Source organism: Synchiropus splendidus, chromosome 1 (assembly GCF_027744825.2).
Source record: "Synchiropus splendidus isolate RoL2022-P1 chromosome 1, RoL_Sspl_1.0, whole genome shotgun sequence".
Classification (NCBI taxonomy): Eukaryota; Metazoa; Chordata; class Actinopteri; order Syngnathiformes; family Callionymidae; genus Synchiropus; species Synchiropus splendidus.
Window position 1 is genome coordinate 36632186 of NC_071334.1, and position 21077 is coordinate 36653262.

The following is a 21077-nucleotide window of genomic DNA, read 5'->3' on the forward strand; positions in this document are numbered from 1 at the left end:
CTATGATTGGCGCATGACATGGGCACTGATTAAAAAATTAGGGAGTCCGTCTGAAAAAGAAATGGGCGTTTTGCTGTTCAGACGCCCCTCTAGCTAAAAGCCTGGCTGTCACACATGATTGGATTTTGTGATCATGGATTGCAAAAATCCATGATTTTGCAGGTGGTGATCAGCATTCGCCGATAATGCCTATATCGGCCGATCATGATCGGTGGCCAATCGATCGGAGCATCCCTACTATAAATGGAGGCTGATGTCAATCTTCTCTCTTCACTGTCAGGAGATTAATTTGGGTTTATACAATGTTCTATTACATCTCAAGTTTATCACAATAGGCAATTTATAGAAATAAAAAATGAACCCTGTTGTTTTACTGGTGCCAAGTTTGCATTGAGTTCCTCATCTCCCATTTCCTACTGTAGCTTATCTTTGCCCACTGACAAGAGGGTTCTTTCTGCACCGGTCTTAAGTGCATCTCTGGGCGCGTTTGTAGTACCAGAACAAAAACAGACTGATCTCGATTGCTGTTCACATCAGTGTCTGCAGTGTCTTGCGACGACAGCAGCGTTTAGCCAGCAGTCCGTAGGTACCGAGACTGGAGAGGAAAAGTGTGGCAACATTGTTGAAATAAAGGGAAGTAAACAAAACCAAAAGCCACAGCCCGGGTGTGGGAATACTTTGGCTACCTACTGAGCGAGGTGGGCCCAACAATATGGAGCGAGTTTGTAGAATCTGTTAATAATATAAGGTTAATGCAGCGATAATAAGGCGTGTTGCCTTATTATCAAACATGCATGGTCACTGAGCATTTTTACTGTTTTTTATAAAGAATATCAACGCATTTTTTCGAATTGCAGTTGAATTACTATCATTATTTTGCTACAAATACTGATAATAAATTAAATTCCATTTAAAGGGTGTACATGTATTGTTATTATTACAATATCTATTTAATTAGTGGGTACTTTAAATATATTGTGAACAATAATAGAAGGTGGAGCATGTGCCTGAATTGAAAATCTAATGTGTCAACATGCAAGGCTGATAAAACGCACAAGTTCACTTTGTCAATTTATACAATGTATAAATCACAGCCTCGAGTCTTTTACTAATGAGTCGTTTTCTTTCATACTTTGAATTAGTTTACATTAGTTTTTTTTTTTCAACTTGATGGGAATAGGCTTCCATAGTCCTACACCTATTCAATCCTTTTTAGAACTCATTTTTGACTTCTGTGCTCATTGATATGTCTTGTTGTACAATATGTCTCCCACCAATATGTAGTCAGTGTAGTGTTTGTCTTGTATTATAATTATTTTTGGAGTCAGTGTGAATACTTCACATTTCATTTAAAATCATTTCACTATTTTTTTAGATATTCATTTTTAATTTTTCTGCAGATCTCTGACTGAGAAAGGTAAAATGTAATGTCCATGTGGGACATGAAATGCTCCCTCCAGCCATCCATCCTAGATTTTTGAGTATTTCCATATATGTTGCAGGCGAACTGTTAATGTGTTCATATCTTGGCTTCAATTCAATCTGGGTGAATTTGGAATGAAATAAAATCCCCTCTCCTAATTCAAAAGAAACAGCTGTCACAAAAGTGAATGTTTTCTGTTGTTTAACTTCTACAGCATTTTACAATGCCCAGAGAGTAATGTAGCTGCTTATGCTGCATCCAGAGTCAGTTTTAATACTTGAACGGCCTCTCGCTTCAGTGGGAGGAAGTCAGATGCCATCAGATATGAGCTTCAACAGATTCATCTCTGAATAAAACATGACTTGGAGCTGAGGTTTGACTGTGTTTCTGCTGATGTGAGGACTCCTAAAATATTCATTTCGGCAACCAAAGGTTTTAGATGATTTTTGATGATAGTAATTCTGCCAGAATGCAACGTTAAAAAGGTCATTCTTAATTCCAATCACTCTCACTTTTGGAATGACTTTTCTTCAAAAACAGTGGTCTCAAGCTGATACACAAATGGGCTGCCATGGGTGCAGGCTTTTGTTCCAACCAATCAAAAGAACAGACTGAAGACTGTACTCAGTTGATCGTCAGTCTGGTGCTGCTTGGTTCAGCTGACACCTGATTGGTTCACCTACGTGTGATTGTTTGGTTGGAACAGAAACCCGCGCCCACTGCGGTCCTTTGAGGACAGGTTTGAGACTGTCTGCATGTGTGAGTGATTGTCTCTCTATGCGTGTCCGAAGTCGTTCAGGGTAGCTTGGATGTTTCCCTTAATCATTATCAAACATTATTTGTATATTACCTGCCACCATATGGTGAACGTGTAGAGCCCCAAGATGAACTACTGTACATCATTGCCTTCAAAGCCATGCACTGAATGGGAGACATGAAAGCTGGAGTATCAAACGTTATCTGTGCTGGCCATTTCCTCCTCCTCACATAATCAACTGTCCCAGATAAAATGTCCATGCGAATGTATGCTAATGTAATATTGCTGCTACATTATTGCATCATAGATAGAAGCTGAAGCATTTCATTTCCTTTTATGGGACTGCTGTGCTGACCAGCAGAATGGTTGTCCAGTAATGAACGGCTGCCAGCGACCATATCTGCGCCACTGCCACGCGTAGTGAAGTCAGCGTCTCACAGGACTGCACATCTGCAAACCTCATAAAGCCGAAGAAGGTGTCGCTTGTGCATGTCAAGCATCAGGACCTTCCTCTGCTCCTCACTGTGAATCACTCTGGACTGCAGATAAATACTGAAGTTTAAAATGTCAAGTTTCTTCTTGCTTTAGTCAGAGGCTTAGTGATGATGCGGCCGTTTTTGAGAGTTTACCATCTTTTGCTCTTGTTGACAAATGAGAAGGCAAAACAGGGAACCGGCAATAGGCCACATTTATTAGGAATATATGCTTAATAATTACATATGTCAAAGACATTATACAGGTGTGTTGTCGGACAAATTGTTAGCACCCTTTTGGGTTCATAGTCTGTTGGTTCTGGAGTTCAATTTTTTGAGTGGCTTGTCAGCGTGGCGGTGACTTATCGAAATGGGCTAGGAAGTGTGTGTGCAGGGGATTGGATGCTATCTGTTGGAAGATGATGCTAGATCAGGCCTGGCCAACCCGTGGCTCCCGAGCCACATGCGGCTCTTTTCCCAGTTTCATGCGGCTCTTCACCAAACTTTGTCATTCCCTAAACTCATGGCATGTGTTTCACCTGTTATTCATTGTCCTTACATATTTGTAGGATGTGGCTCTTTTCAGCAACAAAGTAAAACAATGTGGATCTTAGCCTCTGACTGGTTGGCCACCCCTGTGCTAGATGTTCATACCAGATCTAGTCCATCTGCCTGATGTGGTCTGGAAATTCCGATGGTGGAACCAGAAGTTAGTAACGCATGCCAGAGTTCTACGTTTTTTGGTGAGCGCATGCGCTGCTCAACTTAGACCGAACCTGATGTGGATCCAAGGATAACTTGTACCTGCAAGTTTTCTAGCACAATGATGTTGTCTCGTTGTCACTGTCGAATCCATCGCAGCCTGATCTGGTCCGTCACTGCATTAACCTTGTTCAGCGAAAGTGTATAAAGGGACAGTCCTCACTCCTGCTCCTTTTAAATCTATATGAAATAAATGTAAGGAGAAATGTTTCTCACTCTGTAATGTATCGGAAGCAATGTATTGTGCGGGTCAGATGTATTGGGGGAGCTTGAAATTATTATTGATCCAATAATGCTGTACTAATGAAAACTAGAATATCATAAAAACATACAATTTACAGATTAAAATGTTACAAATGCTGGCCACTTTAATAATAATAAAAAAAAAAAATCATAAATTTGCTCAATATAACCATGTTGCACATGGGCTCACCAATAAACGCACCAAGATTTCCGCTGGACCTCATCATGCTGGCGGACCAGATCATGCAGTGACACCAGCATCTACACCAAGAAGCCAGTTAACCAAAGCCGGCAAGAAAACCAGACACGCTGGTTGTCCACCTCTGATCTGCTGAACTAAGATTGTTCGGTCTCAGAACGTAGGATCTCTGTTATCAATGGTCAGCTCACCAACGAAAGACTCTATCAATAAGGAGCCCAGACCAACGACACAGGAAAAGCCATAGCCACATAGTTGCAGCACCAGACATATGACGTTTGAGGTGCTGATAAAGATTTGTGGTAGGGATGCTCTGATCAGGGTTTTTGCTGCCGATCACCGATACCAATCACTCAGAGTGATCCCGATCACATGGATTGACATTGAATTTGTAATCAAAATTCACCGGTCACGCTATCTGCCGATCACGATTGGTGACCGATCGATCAGAGCATTCCTAACTTGTGGTGTTAACTTGCAGTGCTGTGACAAGTGAAAAACACTTCTTGCAAATCACTTGAGACTGATGCTTGTCATCCGCTTTGAGTCCAAAATACAGCCACACAACCGAATCCGAGCCTCTTTTTCTGAACAAGTTTGTTTCGAGACTGTTTGGTGGGCTACTTCTCGTAACTACTTCCCGGTTTGTCATCCATATTCCTTCAGTTTCTGTTGCCAAGCGATGCAATCAGTACCGCGTTCATGTCACGAGTAAAACCCATGACTACAAGGTACTTCCTCACCAATGTTGGGCAAGTTACTTTAAATTAGTAAGTTAGTTACAGTTACTAGTTACTAGAAAAGTAACTTACATAACATAATCATCTTGGAACAGTGCCAGTCATCGGGCTGGGTCAGGAACCAGCAACATTGGGACAGAATTATCATTATTTGATAATTTCATTATTTAAGCTCTAACCCACTTCAAGTGTTAAAAGATTACAAAGTCGCCGCTTAGTGACCTAAAGGTGCAATGGCAGGTGAACGAATGACAATATTGAAACTTTTCATGGCCATATTTATTGTGATCATTTAGATTAGGAACTATACTTTTAGCAGTGCAAAATAATCATCTCTTTCACAGAACACTCAGCGGTAGCAAGAATAAACAATAGTGCCAAACCGATGCTGATGATCATCTCAACAGCAACACAACTATACCAACTGGAAACATGAACTGCAGTGACTCCACAGCTGCAATAGGTAGCATATCTTCCACAACATACCTCGCTGCCACTAGTATGTTCAAGTGCTTCTGAGATAAAGCCTGTGCAACTGGGGCTCCCAAGTAAAGCTTCTGCTACGTGGCTGCAGTGGCTTCTCCTGTGGTGTCAGACCAGCGAAACTTTGCAGCGTCTGCTTCGGTCTCTTTTCCCACAAGCTTGGTCGACACGTGCGCTTTCTGAAGATGTTTCACCAGATTGGAAATGCTAGTTTTGGACGTGTTACCGAGCCTCCAAATAGCTTGCCGCCACTACAATATTCCTCTGGTCTTTTACAGCTAAAATGGAAACATAATGAGAATATATCCACAATGGGAATCCCACACCTGGACCGTCATTGATCGCAGCCATTATTGTTTTCAAATGCCCGGCGCTGCGTCACGTGACTGATGCGGGCCTCATGTCCACCTGGGAAGCTTTTGATGCGTACGATGGAGCGTGCTTTTTAAACTTTTTAGTTGTGAATATGAAGCAAAGAGCATGGTTAAATCACAGTAATGATAAACGCGTTGGTAAATTTGGCAAAGGAATGCGTTATGGCACTCTACAAAAGATTACCTAGTTCCAATAACGCGTTACTTAATAACGTGTTAGTCCCAACACTGTTCATGACTGGCTGAAGGTGAAGCCATGAGCATCATGGGAACGCAGAAAGTAGTGGCTTGCTGCGCCGCTTGGGAGCGTGAAACTCCAGTCGGTTTGTCATTTACATGCGAATGGAAATTAATTGAAGATTAAATCAGACACAAGTGTGAATCAAAATTTGCAGGCCTAACCCTGGTTCTAAAAAAGCATGCCCTTGAACAATTTCACTAGCTTTCTCTGAATTAGTTGAATTGAAGATTATGTGAGGTGGGCTCACACCTTCAGTGTATCTTCCACGCGTCCGTATAATCGTGAGAGTGACTACCAAAAACCCACAAGTTAAAATCAAAAAGAATTTATTCCCTGACAGATGAGTCTAAGTTATCCCTAACAGAGATCTCGGTCAGCAACTATGCCTGACTTAGCCTTAGTGGTGTAGTGAGACACGTGGTGTAGTGAGAAGACCCTCGCCCTTTTTATATGCTTTCAGTCCATCTTTTATGCATTATCCATGCATACAGGGTCAAATTGAGGTTACCTTACCCAATGTAACTGCATCTGTTTGATTCAAGCTCTCATTTGGTAAAGCATTATAGTGTATTTTATTTGATGTAAAAAGACACTATGATTCATATAATTATAAGGAAAATATCATTATTCCCATATGCCTCAGAAGTAATACCCATAGCAAAGCCCATTTGAGTGTGTCACACACATTTGTAGAGCCAAGGTTACATCCTGTGATCTTGGGTTTCAATGAACTGCACTTCCCTCATACACACAACCAACATGCACAGAGTTGCTGTTTCAGCCAGATATGTTGAGAGAGAAAACAAGAAAACAGACAGAGGAAAAGACAGATAACAGGATTAGACAAATTGCATTTCAGCTGTGAGTTGGGATACATTAGATATTTTCTGTCTCTGTTCATCTGCTGTCCTTAAGCAGAATAGCTAGTTGTTTTTCAAAATGATGCTGATGTGTAGTAAATATTTAAGTTTTATTTGAGTAGTTTAACAAGCACATGCACACATACAGTACTGTAGCTTTAATTACTTTATGTAGTATTTAGTTGTTTTCATTCCTTATTGTAGCTGCTATTTTTGTTGATGATTAAATGTGTTTCTTTCTCTCCTTATTTTAACTGTTACTGTTGTGTTTTTAAGTATTCTGCTGTAAACATGTTTGTATGGTGACCTTGAATGAATGTATTTTGGTATTTGACAGGGAATTTATTTAAGTTCTTTTATGGATTGCTCCCCAACCTGCACTGGAGTGCTCACAAGCCTGCCATGCCCTTTTCAATCCGGGTAAACGCGGTGGCTTCAGCTGGAGCATTGATGTTTTATTAGGTTCTTATTTCATTGACAATAACTATAATATTTTTTTGCAATGTGTGCCCTTTCTTCTGGCTTGAGCACCCTGAAATGTACATGCATGTACGCATGTGGGAGGATGTTATTGCTGCAGAATAACGTGCAGTCATGAACAAAAACATAATAATAATAATAATAATAATAATAATAGATTATTATTATTATTATTAAAATAGCCCACAAACAACAAAGTCTGATCACAAATTCAATAGTCTGACGGCCGAGGAGAAGAAGCTGTTCCTGTGACGGGAGGTTCTGGTCTGGATGGACCGTAGCCTCCTGCCAGAGGGAAGAGGAACAAACAGTCCATGACCAGGGTGAGAAGGGTCGGCTCTGATCTGACCTGCACGTCTCTGGGTCCTGGAGACATACAGGTCCTGAAGAGGTGGCAGGCTGCAACCGATCACCTTCTCAGCAGAACGTACGATGCGCTGCAGTCTGCTCTTGTCCCTGGAGGTGGCGCTGTTGTACCAGACGGTGATAGAGGAGGCGAGGATGGACTGGATGATGGCCGTGTAGAACTCCACCAGCAACTTCATCAGCAGTCATAGTTTTCGTAATTTCCACAAGAAGAACATTCTCTGCTGGGCCTTTTTGATGAGGCACCTGATGGTCAGCTCCCATTTGAGGTCCTCAGTGATAGTGGTTCCCAGGAAGCAGAAGGAGTCCACGATGAGAAAAGGCCCACATGAGAGGGGACGGAGGAGCTGTGATTCTCTTGAAGTCCATGACCATCTCCACTGTCTTCTGGGCGTTGAGCTCCAGGTTGTTGTGGCTGCACCAGGACACCAGCCGCTCCACCTCCCTCCTGTAAGCCGACTCATCTCCATTTGAGATGAGCCCGATGATGTGGTGTCATCCGCAAACTTCATCTTTATGGAACGTTGGCTGGAGGTGCAGCAGTTGGTGTACAGGGAGAAGAGCCATTGAGAGAGAACACAGCCTGATGTTGAGGGTCTGAGTGTCGGACACAGTCGTCCCCAGCTTCACGGACTGACTGCGGCTATTCAGGAAGTCTGTAATCCACCTGCATAAGCGGTCAGGCACATTGAGCTGGCGAAGCTTGTCTTCAATCAGAGCTGGGAGAATTGTGTTGAGTCCACAGGCCTAGGTTCCTGGGGAATCCAGATGGTCCAGAACAAAATGAAGGGCCTGGTTTACTACATCATCTACATATCTGTTGGCTCTGTAGGCAAACTGCATTGAGTCCTGGAAGGGAGCAGTGATAGATTTCAGGTGAGAGAGAACCAGGCGCTCAAAGGACTTCATGACCACAGACGTCAGTGCCACCGGTCTGTAGTCATTCAGTCCTGTGATCCTGGCCTTCTTGGGAACAGGGATGATAGTGGAGGACTTAAAGCAGGCAAGAACATGACAGGACTCCAGGATGTACGTTGACAGACTTTGTGATCTCAGGCTGTCAAGGTGTGTTTTCAGCAGTGTTTGTGTTTGCAGCATTATTGAGCCTTGTGTAAGTTGATGGATGTCAACGATGAAAGACAACCACTCGAGTTGATTCTTTTTTTTGTGTGTGTGATGAATGGCACATTACATTTCCAACATTAAAGGGGAGAACGTCTATGGCGCTTGCGCTACGCATGTCTTTACTGGCATCTACTGGCGGATACTGGTGACCACATAGACACCCAATGAATTTGAAATATATTCTGTACAACATTCAATAAACAGCGTGAATTCGGTAGTAATTAAGTCAATGTTTATCTTTACTTATGTGACTTCTGCCTGTTTAGAGAAATATTGAATACAACTCCAGTGTAACTTGTTTTCTCCTTATATTTAATGGATCCCTCGACACTGTCTTGAATTTCATGTCATTTTTATTAAGTTTTAAATGTAGTTTGTTTTGTTGATGGAGGTTATGTGTTAGCTCTCTTTGTTCGTTTGTGACTTTGGAATCATTAAGGTACCCCCAGTTCAATGAGACGAAAACCCGTATGCAGTCACGTGACTGAAATACATAGTAAGCAGACTTAGCCAGTAGAATGCACTGGGTGTGTTCAACATGAGCCACGTGGGCGCAGCACAGATCGGTCTGTGCTTAAAAAAAAAAAAAAAAAAACAGGATGTGGATGTGTTCTTCCCTACAATGCACATTACTGTGGCCATCTGTGGTCAAAATGGGCAGAAAACTGGACATTTTGACCCGCTAAAACCGGATTTGTGGCTGGAAGGTTTTCTCATTAATTCTATTATTCACAAATTACTTTTCTAAAAGTGCCTACACCTCATATGTTTATATGTGTTTGTGCACATAAAGATATCAAGATATTAACTTAAGACAAGGGATTGATGATAATGGAATTATATTGTTTTGATTTCCTTCCTCCTTATTATTTGTGTGTTTTGTAAAGACATAAATAGAGAACTACAAATACTTCCAGCATTGACAAATACAAAACTCTTAAGTTTAGTTTGTTATGCCATTTAGTACCACCTAAAAGTAATGGATTTTGTTTTCATCCTCAGGTGAAACAATTTAAAACTGCAGAAATTAGTTTTAGTCACATTTGGTGTGTAAATGCAATGGGTAAAAGTAAATACTCAAGAAGTGCATAGATATTTTCCACAGTACACAGAACCACTATAGACAGAAAAAAATTAGAAAATATATTTTAATGAACTAAAAAATGATTTCCTAAATGTGAACTGTACTCGTTATGTGCTTGCCTTAAAACATGACCACAAGGTTATTAATTATATAACTGAGAAAACAAAATGTGCTTTTTTATGACTCAAGTTTGCGATGATGAGAATAGCCCACTAAAGTCTCTTCATGGAGTAAAGCTACATTTTAAGCCTTGTTTAAGTCCATGGGTTTTTAGTTCAGAGCATCTGCTAAATGACATGCAGTACAGTGTCATGATGAACATATTTTTGGCAGTCAGTGAACTTGCCTATTCGGTTTAATGTGTGCTCTCTCTCTCTCCAGACTTGTACATTTAATCCAGCCCTGTGGCAAGACCTCATCCTCAGAGTACATCTTAATTTCCTTTCAAACACTCTTCTGATGTAAGTCGTTCATCAACCCTCTCACACTAAAACCATCCTGGATTCATTTTTGCTACTTTTCCCTGCAGGTGTTAAGCAACTTTGTTGAATGTAAGTGCAGATTTCAGGGGGAATAGCTCTATGATTTCACCTTCGTGTCTGATGCAGCTATTATTTTTTGCAGAGTTGGATGGAGAGCTGGTCGGATGACAGCTGGAACTGTTGTCATAACTGGGGGAATACTGGCCACAGTGATACTACTGTGTATCATCGCTGTGCTCTGCTACTGTCGACTCCAGGTACTACACTCTAACTTACACTGGTGTAACAAAGTCAAGTCTGCATGTTGTTATAATTTCCCGTGCTTGCGTGGGATTACTGTGGGCAGTCTGGTCTCCTCCCAAAAGCTGGTTCATCGACTGATCTAAATTGTCCATAGGTGAGACTGTGTGTGGGAATGTTGCAATTGTTGTGATTCTAAGAAAAAATAGAGAAAATAACATCATTAACTGTCAATTTCAAGTGAAATCAGTCAACCAGTAAGTGCCACTAGTCTCCCAGAACCTGGTTGAAAGTGAATATGAAAATCTGTCAAGCTCATGCTACACGGGGAAAAGATATTTGTGGCAGTTTGGAGTCACATGATCCAGATGGTAATCTGGAACAACACCGAAATCAATTTGTAACTTGCTGAGTTATTTTGATAACAAACATTGATAGAACCTCCTTGGCTGAAGTAATGAAATAGCATATGTAAAACATAAACAGGCGATTATGTTTCTAAGTGTCATCTACAACAGGGTGCAAGGTCTCGATTGTTCCTTGCCACCATTGAAGTTAAAGCGCTAAATGTGTGCCACTGTTATCAGGCACTGTGCAGAGTGCAACCTTAGTGACATAAATCAGACGTAATGGAGAACCACGGACACATGAATGGAACCGATAGAATACATCTGAGGCAGAGAAAAAACAAGGACCAAAAAAAGGACTAAAAACACGAAAAAGTATGTACTCGTGGAGAGTCTAACATAAAATACAAGACAGCATGCACACACAGACAATGTAGTGGGGCCAACTCTTTATACATCTCTCAGGGCGTCGAGTCGGGGGCAGAAGGAACAACAGAAGCAGTGGGATGGAAGCTTCGGTTTATTCCACATTAGCACAGCGTCGTCTTATCGCTTAGCATCACTTAGCATCGCATAGCATCAAATTGTTCAAAGTACAAACACATTAAATAAATGCTGGATCAAGGGCATTCCTCGTACCAGATACACACCATCACACACGTGCATGCCCACGTTTGGAGTCGCCGACACAAGACCTTCTGGGAGCTCCAGAAAAAACAGACATTCCTGTCTTCACCCCAAGGTAGCCATCTCTAGTGTATTTGGAATACAGAGTGGGTGGATTTCTGTTCCACATTCGATTTGTGCTGAGAAACAAGTTATCATTTAACTAACCTCTGCACGTGTCCCTAATGACACATATCAAATTATCTCTCTTTTTGTGAACGTTTTTTCTGTTTCACGTTTGTGGCACAGACAGAGAACAACAAAGTAGAAAAAACTCAAAACTGGTGACAGTCAAAAGCTCTCGCATCAGTGTTTAAGAATGTTATAATCAAGGCTTGCTGACAACTTGCCATCCAGAGAATAAGACAATGTGAGCTGGCTTTTGACTGTTTTCAACTTCTCATGAAAGTTTTGTTTTTTTCCTGCAGTACTACTGTTGCAAGAACAATGGATCTGACTCGGGCTCCCTTTCTCAGCAGCACTTTGCTTGCAACGCCTGCAGCGACTCGGGATTGGGTGGGACAATGGTCATTCCACTGTCCTTGTCCTCGCCCGAGTTGCATCCCTCCTCCAACCCTGCGAAACTCCCAGGAGGCCGCCACACCTACTGCCCCACCTGCTCCCCTTACGACTCCCCTTTTTACATCAGGACCAGTGATGAGATCCGTAATGGTGGTGAACGGATCACCTACATGCCGACTCACTACGAGAACCAGGCACTGGCGCTGCCACTCCCTGAAATCCGCAGCACATTGGTGAGGGATTCACAGCGTGGCCAACAACCTGAGTTCTACACCAACACCCGAGCCATTAGTACAGACGTGTGACCTCTGAAGAATCCCTGCAAAGACACACCGCACCACCACCGCTAATGTTTGTCTTTTTATGTTGGTGACGTTTTGTTATCTGTTAAATGATCATTCCCTATTTATTTATTTCATGTATTTTAAAACACGGTAATCCACATATTTAGCAAACTTAAACAAAATAAAAGGTATAGACTATAAAGACTAAATTTGGATGTTGTTTTGTTCCCCGCACCGCAAAAAAAAAAAAAAAAGTTCAAGACCATGCGTAAAATGAATTACTTTCTTTTAGCTTTGGTTAGTTTCTAGACTTGATTGGCAAAATCACTTGGTTTTATAAGCAGAATGTGGGGTCCTGAATTCTCTGTCCAACCAACTGGTGCCAGATTTGGAATGAATTATTGAATTTGAACAGCATCCGTTGCCTATATCTTTGCAAAGGGCTCACAGGAAAAAACGTATTAGGGGACTTCTACGTAGCAAGAGAATGAGATCAAAGATGAGCCAGCCGATGGTTTCGTAGCCACAGAATTTGTAACTGTTTTACTTTTGGGCCAGAGGACCGGATGATTTCATAACAGGAAAATGCTCCACTCTTTTTCCCAAATAAGTTCTTTTTGCAAGCTGTTTTCAAATTACATTGTTGTAAACAAGTGTGATCACCTTCTGTGTCGCTTGAGCTTCTTTATGTGAGCTAATTTGAATTGATGTAGATGCATTAATAACGTCCTATTCAATCATTTAAGACAACAATGATGGGTGGTCCTATACTTTCGGTCAATAATTTGTTTTTGGTATACATGATGCAGGAGAAACAATGTGCTGACTTTATACCGACTGTTAACTGTGTCTATTCAATGAGGGCTATCAATATTTTTTATTTCTGTTTTATAATAAATTGAAGTGATATTACAAGAATGAATGGAGCCCCCCTTTCTGAACTTTATATCTGGTGGAAAAGATAGCTTTTTCTATATAAAAAAAATGTTATCTTAAATGTCCACCTTAAGCCAATTGATTCCTTACAGATGTATGTGTAATATATGTCCTTTTCAAATGAAAATATTTCATGTGGTTTGAGTCATGTGAGAATAATAGCTCCCTTAAGACAACTGGAATTGAAGTGACCAGTCTTTCTGCACCAACAACCCCGTGCCCAGATCATTCAAATGTAAATAAAAATCAGAAAAGCACTGTGGCAAACATGTTTAATTTTTGCTGTTTTAAAAATTCACTGGTGTGTGCTGTTTTGTCAACCCACTTGTCTACTCGCTGTTAAAAGATTTTTTGTGTAGTAATTGTTTTCATGACACATGCACTACCCTGGCATTTTCAGGCCTCATCTGTCCAAATATAAACCTAACAAACCTATTTGCACTTCTTATGAAGGAAACATGACATCCATAACTCATCGATTTTTAATTACAATGTTAGACCACTGGAATATCAATTTTACTTCCATGATAAATGCATTAATTGTAGGATCTCTTAAGAACAGTTATTCTTTTTTTTCTCACTTTTTCTATTTGAATTATTGGCGTATGCATTTCAATAGTGACACACGAAGCTATTTATGGAGTTATTGAGTTTCATAAAAAAAAGTCTTATAAATAAAACATTTAGTTGTTCTGACTTTGGACAAATAAAGATATGTAAATGGTCGCAGTGCCTTAATGTGTGGTTATTAACATCAATTTTGAGCTTTACGTCGGATAGACAAGATTTCTTTTGCTGTCATTGGGGCTTTTATTTTGTAGTTGTTATTACGCGCTATTGCGATGTTTATCATACAATATGATAAATATTACGTCATTAAAGAAAACGCTAAAAAAAACTAAATTGAAGCTACGTCTAATGCGCATGCGCCGGAAACAGGAAATAGCGATAATGTGGCACTGAGTGATTCATCTTGTTTGTTATATACGATCTTTGCAGCAACTCATCTGACAGCAAGCGAGTTCCAACAGCCACGAAGAAAACAAGTAAGTTGACAGCTTGTATACTAAAAACTTAAATAATTTGGGACGTGAATTACCTCTCTCTGTAAAACGCACGGCTTGTTCTGACCTGGCTTTTTCCCAGTAGAGGTGGGTGGGGTGGAGCGCCTCCGAATAGAGGTTCAACTGTTGTGGACTTCGAGCTGTTTGGCGTTAGCAGAACTTAAGCGTTAGCGTTCTTCTGTATCTTTACCCGACACTGTTGCTCACTGTGCTTTGGCAGGCGCTCACTTGCTTTTGTTACTTTCTCAAATATATGAAAGCGATAACAACGCGGGAAGTGTTCATCGTTCTCTTAGCTTGATGCTAGTTACTTTAGCTTACCCAGTTGTACTAAGAAACCACCATCAATTGCGTTAACGTCTGCGTCCGTCTGGTCCTGTTCAAGCCCGTTAAGTGGTTCGAGTTTTTACAAAACACTGACACAAATACAAACATCTCAGCCTGTTCAATGATTATGTTGCAACGAAGCTCTAATGCTGAAGATCATTGAAGCCCTGTCATTAACCAAGTGGGTTGATGTTTACTCTTAACAAGTGTAGGCTATTCTTCATGCTGAATTGTATTATCTGAATAGTAATGTAGGAGATGTGCAAACTTGTCCATGTTGGTTGGATTATCCAGATGGGATGCAAGAAACAATGCTGAACAAATTAGTTAGCACATTCACTGGACACCCAGGATCTTCGATGTCATTTAAAGGTAAAATCAACCGACAGACTCTCTGATTCGAAATTTCTGGTATGGCACTTTAATTGACATTGAACGAGAGTATGCAATAGCTTCAGTGCGAGAAAGAATATGTCTGACCTCTATGTGTTGAACTAATGAAACAGGTTTCCCTTGCCACTTTGTCAGGCGTGTTTGGTACCTTTTGTTTTGATAACCATCACCCTGCTGAATATGAAGCAAAAAATAATCTAAAAATAGGACTGCACCGTGTTGGCGTGAGGCTGACATTGCACTTAAAACATTTTTGTAATGTTGACCCGAATAGCTCTGTTCACAGGCTCTGACAGACTGCTTATGTGTAGTGCGCATTTACTCGTTTGACAATCACTCTGAATGTACTGTACTGAGTTGAATTTTATGTCTCATAAACCAATTGCAGGTTTCAGTTGTCAGGACTTTATTTACAAAAGCACTACTAGCTAGGGATACTCCGATCAGGATCGTGAAAATTAATAATTATTTTTTGTGCAATTTCCTTAGCATTCCGAATGTCATGCTCGGACCTGCGGACCTGGTAGCTGAGCAAACCTGCTGTTTTTATGACCCCCGAAAACTCTCTGTGCTCCGTCAAGTGCTGATGCCGTATTTAATTTTAATGCGCTTCCTTGCAAACCATTTTCGCATGCATGTGCTGCAGGATGCAAGCGTTAAATAACAGATTGAAAGAACCTCCACAGCAGACATGCTGCTGCTGACTGAGCAGCAAGTAGGGAGGAGCAGACGCATCAGAACCAGCGGGACTTCATCAGAGTGCCGGCTGTCACACATGCGCATCAGTTTTTGTTATCAGCAATGACAGATGGTGATCGCCATTCACCAGTCGCGTTGATATCAGCCGATCTACTATTACTAACAGATAATAATGTATTTTAGTAGGGATGCACCATATTGAAAAGTTGCGGCCCAATGCTTGGCGCAATACAGAATAATACAGAATATCCAATGTGGTTATGTGTTTATTTTATTTTATTTTATTTTTAAATGTTGCATAAATAGTTGAGAACATAGTTACATACATGCTAGTCAAAGAAGGTTAATGTTTAGATGATTGAATGTATTTTATTTTAGACTTTGCTTTTTACATACTAACAATTAGATAATAATAATAATAATTAAAAAAGAAACAGCATGTTCCATTATATATATAATAGGCTGATAATGTAGACAGGAGGCCCTCAGGTCTCTCTCATTCAGTGTGTGAATTAGGAATGGAGGCGTGACGCATACCAGAACCGTTTTCGGAGACTACATGCTGGTCAAGTGGAGATATTGAGAGAATTAACTGTCTAGTCAGTCAAAGAAATGTGTTCGTCATTCATTTTTAACCTCAACAACACAGGCAGGTAACGCTACAGTGGCCTCAAGTGGACAAAATGCATGTCTCACAATATACAGATTCGTGAGGTCCCTCAATCAGTTTGAGAAATAATAAATAACGATAAAATAACAGTTGTGTCTTTGATGTCCAGCGGCCTAACTATGTAATGTGACTTCATTATCAACTCGGAACAGGGTCAGTTTAACTTGTAGATAACTTGTTTAAATTCTAGACATATATTTTGGATATAATACATTATTATTCAGTTTAAAATGTATTTAATCAATTTATACAGTTAAGACTTTTCTTTGATTTAACACATTTTCCATTCCTCTATGTGAATTCTACAAATTGCTAAATTCACCTCACGTTCACATTGAACACATTGAAACTATTGCGGTCACACAAGCTGATGACTACCGATCGCACTGATTTGTATGGGGCATTATCTGATCCTCTTTTTTTGAAAATTATTTTGGTGTGCTCTGCTAATTTTTTGGGCATTGATAGGAATTATATGATGCTTTGTTGCCATCCTAAAAGTTGACTGATGGTCAAAAATAGTTTGTTTTGCATATGTTAGTATAATTTTGCCCGTTGACTATACTGTGGATATAAAAGCCTAAGTTCAAATGTCCATTCAGGAAAATAAGACAACATTTCAGTTATGTGTTCTTCAAGACCTCTGCTCTTTTCATAGTTTGTCTTGTGATTGCGGTAGAAAATAACTCTCTGTGCATGTTACAATGCTGATAGGTTTTTGTCCTATTTGCAGTTTTGATCCTTCACAGAAACAAGAGTGAGCTTGTCTGATTCACACCAGTCTAATCAAATGAGTGTGATTTGACCACATGGTCAAATCCCCCCTCCATCTCCTCCTCTGTCCTTCTATTTACTTGTGCTGCAATGCTGTTTCCCGTTGTGAGTGAACAACTGTCTTTTGTATCTATTGCTTACTGCTCCAGTGCAATGAGTGTGTAAAAATGTTCTCCGTGGAGTACACTGTTACCAATAAGCGATTTGTGTAAAATATCTTTAAACCAGTATTTACAGTTGCACTTGCATTAGAAGTATGCTTGCTTGAGACATGTGATCATTTACATCATTGTTTTTGTTTTTTCTCCATTAGCCCGGATGGTGCCCCACCCTTCATGGCAGGTCTTCTGTTTGAGGGATTGTTATCCAACAAGTGTTCCTGTCTCTCAGATTCTGTTAAATTTTTGACATGTCCCCCTGAATTGTTGACATGGATAATGTGGTTGTCATGGTTTGAATTGTAACACAAGTTATGCTCCACAAATATCAATGGGACCTGCTTGTTCACTGCCACTGCCAAAATGGACAGCCATTTTGAAGTCTATCCACTGTGCTGGGGAGAGGCTTCCATTGAGTCACTCTGCCATAAAGCCCCAATTGGTGGAGGGCTGCATTGATTGTTGACTTTTTTGGAACTTTCACACACCTCCTCACCGCATCCCTTAAGCTTGGCCACAGTGATCTTTGGGTTTTTCTTTACCTTTCTCACCAGTGCTCTTCTCCCTCGATTGCTCAGTTTGGCTAGACGGCCAGATCTACGGAGAGTCTTCCATTTGAGGGTTATGGAGGCCACTGTGCTCTTAGGAACCTTGAGTGCAACTGATTTTTTTGTAACCATGGCTAGATCTGTGCCTTCCCACAATTCTGTTTCTGTCTTCCTTCCACCTCATGGTTCTCATTTGCTCTGACATGCACTGAGTGCTGTGAGGTGTCCAATAACAGGTGTGTGCGTTTCCTAATGTACAATTAACCACAGCTGCACTCGAAAGGAGTATCAGAAGAAATGGACAGCGTATGAGTTAAATATTAGTATCACAGCGAAAGGTTTGATTACTTATGACTGGGGATGCTCCGATCGGTCACCGATCACAATCGGCCGATTTCAGCGTGATCAGTGAATGCCAATCACTACCTGCCATTGCCGATCACAACAACCAACTACAGCCAGTGCTCTGATGAAGCCCCGCTGATGGTGATGCGTCTGGTCATCCCTATTCACTTTTCACTCAGCAGCAGCATGTCTGCTGTGGAGGTTCTTTCAATCTGTCATTTAAAGTTCACATCCTGCAGCACATGCACAGAAAAATGTTCGCAACGAAGCGCATGAAAATTTAATACGCCATTTAAAGCACCAGCACTTGACGGCGCATGGAGAGTTTTAGGGGCTCATGAAAGTGAGACCCCTGGTTCCTCAGCAGCAGGCTGTTAGTGCAGCTAACACCTGCACAACACCCACGGATCCGAGTCTGATAGATGACCAGCCCTTCTAAGCTGTTGTTTACGCGGAGACGGAAACGACCGAATCTGTTGCCATTTTGGAGTCGGGTGCAGTTGGTCTGCCACCTTTCATAAGTGCTGTGCTCTCTGTCTCTCTGTCCTTTTAGACAGAATAGTTGCTTAGTTATTAGTTATTAAGTTATTCATAGTTTTTTTCCTTGTTGAAGAGGTGTATAAAATATGTCTGAATTGAAGTGATTTAATGGTATTTTTTCACGTCATGTGCACATAAGGCCTCATCATTTTAATTACAAATTCATTGTCAATCCATGTGATCGGTATCGGTGATTGGCATCTGAGCAACCCTTCTTAGGACCATGTAATATTTTAGTTTTTCTTTTTAAAAGAAATGTCTTAACATTTCTACATTTCTGTTGATACTCTGAGAGCGGTCTGTTAAACACACCATTAAATGCTCAGGAGATATTTAAATTTTGTGCGACAGGGATTTGTCGTCAATTTATCAACAGCCCTCAGCTCTTAATTCAATGGCAGGTGGGGTGATTTAGTGATGACTGTTTAGCACAAACTGTGATGCAGCAAACACCAATTTGCTTGGCCAGTTTTGTAAACAGAATGCAGATGGACATGGAGGTTGTAATGTTTTGAAGAGTGATAATTTGATAATTAGTTCTGGCACTGACAGTGATAACTTAGTACGACTTGTGTCGTTTAAAATTGATTGAAAGAATTCACCGAAACCTTTTTGTCTTTTCTTCCAGAGCTGGGTGGGGTGAAGAGGCAGGGGGTTCAGCCCTTGTCCTCCTTCCCAACCTCTGAGTGAACCAGCCAGCCATGGACGACAGTTCCTTGCTGCGCAAAGTCAGTAGCTCCACAGAGTCCGTCACCACCGTCACCAGTGAAGAGTTTGTGTTGGTCCAGCCAAGTGCTACAGGGTCACCTCAAGCCTCTGAAGGGAAACCAAGGCTAAAAGTACTGTTGATACGTATCAGTTAATGTTAATGTCTGCTCCAGTTGTGAATATTTCACCTGTGCTTCTCCAGCATCAAAGGCTCTGCCAGCAGTTCTGCATAAGTCCTAATGTACATACTCTGAACATGTAAGGCATTAAGTCCCAGCATAGTGTTTTTTTTTTGTTTTTTTTTGGATTAGCACACAAACTGTAACTAGTCAATGAGAAGAAATCTCATAAATTGGCAGAAGTTCAAACAGTAATACACCGGCAGTTCTGCAGCAGAAAATTTTTTGTCTTCTTTTGTGTTCTCTGCATTTCTAGAATCTGTCTCCAACGTCAGCAAAGACTGCCTTAAATCATATATTCACATCATTGACAGCAACTCCAAAAAGGGACAAAAACATCAGATCCAGCGGCATCCTTGATTGAGCATTAGTTCGTTTCGTGCAAGTCCAGGGGTGAAACAAGCTTTGAAATATTTCGGAAGATCGGAAGAGTTGGCTTTAAAACACGGAAAAGCATAATCGGACCCCTTTAATTGTGGAGCTGCCTGCTCTTTGAGTTCATTTAGTCTGTGTCTCAGGTCTTTGTTTAATTCTGAAATGTAGCAGTTTGAACCAAGCTGCTTTTTCAGTCCCTATTTTTGCACTTCTTCAATGTGGTCCTTTCAGATGTCTTGGAATGGAAATGAACAGTTGGAGAAAGCCATGGAGGAAGTCTTTGGTGTTGATGATGATGACAAGGAGGTTAAGGTGGAGAAGAGCAATGTGGAGAGAATGGAAAAGCACAATATCACGGAGAGTAAAGTTGAAGAGACACAAACAGCAGGTAGGCATGAATACTTTTAGTCCTACAACAAGGATAGTAATTTAGTCTTCTGGTATCCGAAATGAGAGCCAAATCAAAATTTTATGTCAGTAAGAATGGTTTTGCTTGAATTTTTTTGTTTGTTTTCCCATCCGATTGCAAATTTGAAACCAATGTGACAGTTTCATCTGAGCATTTGCCCCGCTCTAAGGTTAAAAGTGAAATGTGTATTTTAACTGCTGGAAGGGTTTCATAATGCTTCCCTGCTGACTTAATGTCGAGGAAACTGTTATGATGGCGTTCAAAACTACATCAGCAGTGGAATTTCATGAGCTGCTCTCATTGTTCAACTTCCTGTTCAAGGCAAGTGAAAGCTCCATCTTAAATATCGAGTGACAACTCCTGCTTATCATTTGAAATCGTTGTTACAATTGTAGTGCTAGCATTCCCAGTTGTTTGTTGTATGCACAAAGAGATCATTGCTCAAATATGTGACAAAATGACATCGAATAAAATACATTATATTTGATGCTACTTGTGGTTCCATGACAGACGTGGGATTTGTTGAGTGAACTATCTGTAATACTTGTTGTCTACAGAATTATCCACATGTCCAACATCTGCCATGCAAGAGGAGGACAGTGTCCAGTTCAACAAGCTCTCTTATTTGGGTTGCACGTGGGTCAAGGCACCTCGCAATGAAGCTGAAGCTCAAAGTGCAATGACGACGTTGCGAGCTGAAAGTGCCATCCCTATTCCCATCATCCTGCATGTCCCCTGTGGACCAGAAGGCTCTGTTAGGTCAGTGGAGAGACAGCTGCAGCAGAAGAGAATGCGCTTTTA

At 40.9% G+C, this 21077-nt stretch overlaps 2 protein-coding genes across 3 annotated transcripts in view; both read left to right on the plus strand.

Moving 5' to 3' along the window:
* Nucleotides 1–13803, plus strand: part of fam163ab (family with sequence similarity 163 member Ab) — a 30129-nt gene extending 16326 nt beyond the window's left edge. The window contains exons 2-5 of the mRNA XM_053854193.1: nt 9992–10071; nt 10140–10161; nt 10235–10349; nt 11774–13803. Of these exons, the coding sequence (XP_053710168.1) occupies nt 10257–10349; nt 11774–12172 (492 nt within the window). The 5' untranslated portion in view covers nt 9992–10071; nt 10140–10161; nt 10235–10256 and the 3' untranslated portion in view covers nt 12173–13803. The remainder of the gene's footprint in view (nt 1–9991; nt 10072–10139; nt 10162–10234; nt 10350–11773) is intronic.
* A 184-nt stretch (nt 13804–13987) lies between these two features.
* rabgap1l (RAB GTPase activating protein 1-like) overlaps nt 13988–21077 on the plus strand; it is a 61725-nt gene continuing 54635 nt past the window's right edge. The window contains exons 1-4 of one of the 2 annotated variants that reach the window (XM_053855698.1): nt 13988–14133; nt 19234–19333; nt 20099–20255; nt 20834–21035. In XM_053855698.1, coding sequence (XP_053711673.1) covers nt 19307–19333; nt 20099–20255; nt 20834–21035 — 386 coding nt within the window. In that variant the 5' untranslated portion in view covers nt 13988–14133; nt 19234–19306. Of the gene's footprint in view, nt 14134–19233; nt 19445–20098; nt 20256–20833; nt 21036–21077 lie in introns of both variants that reach the window. The other variant, XM_053855688.1, reaches the window with a different exon arrangement.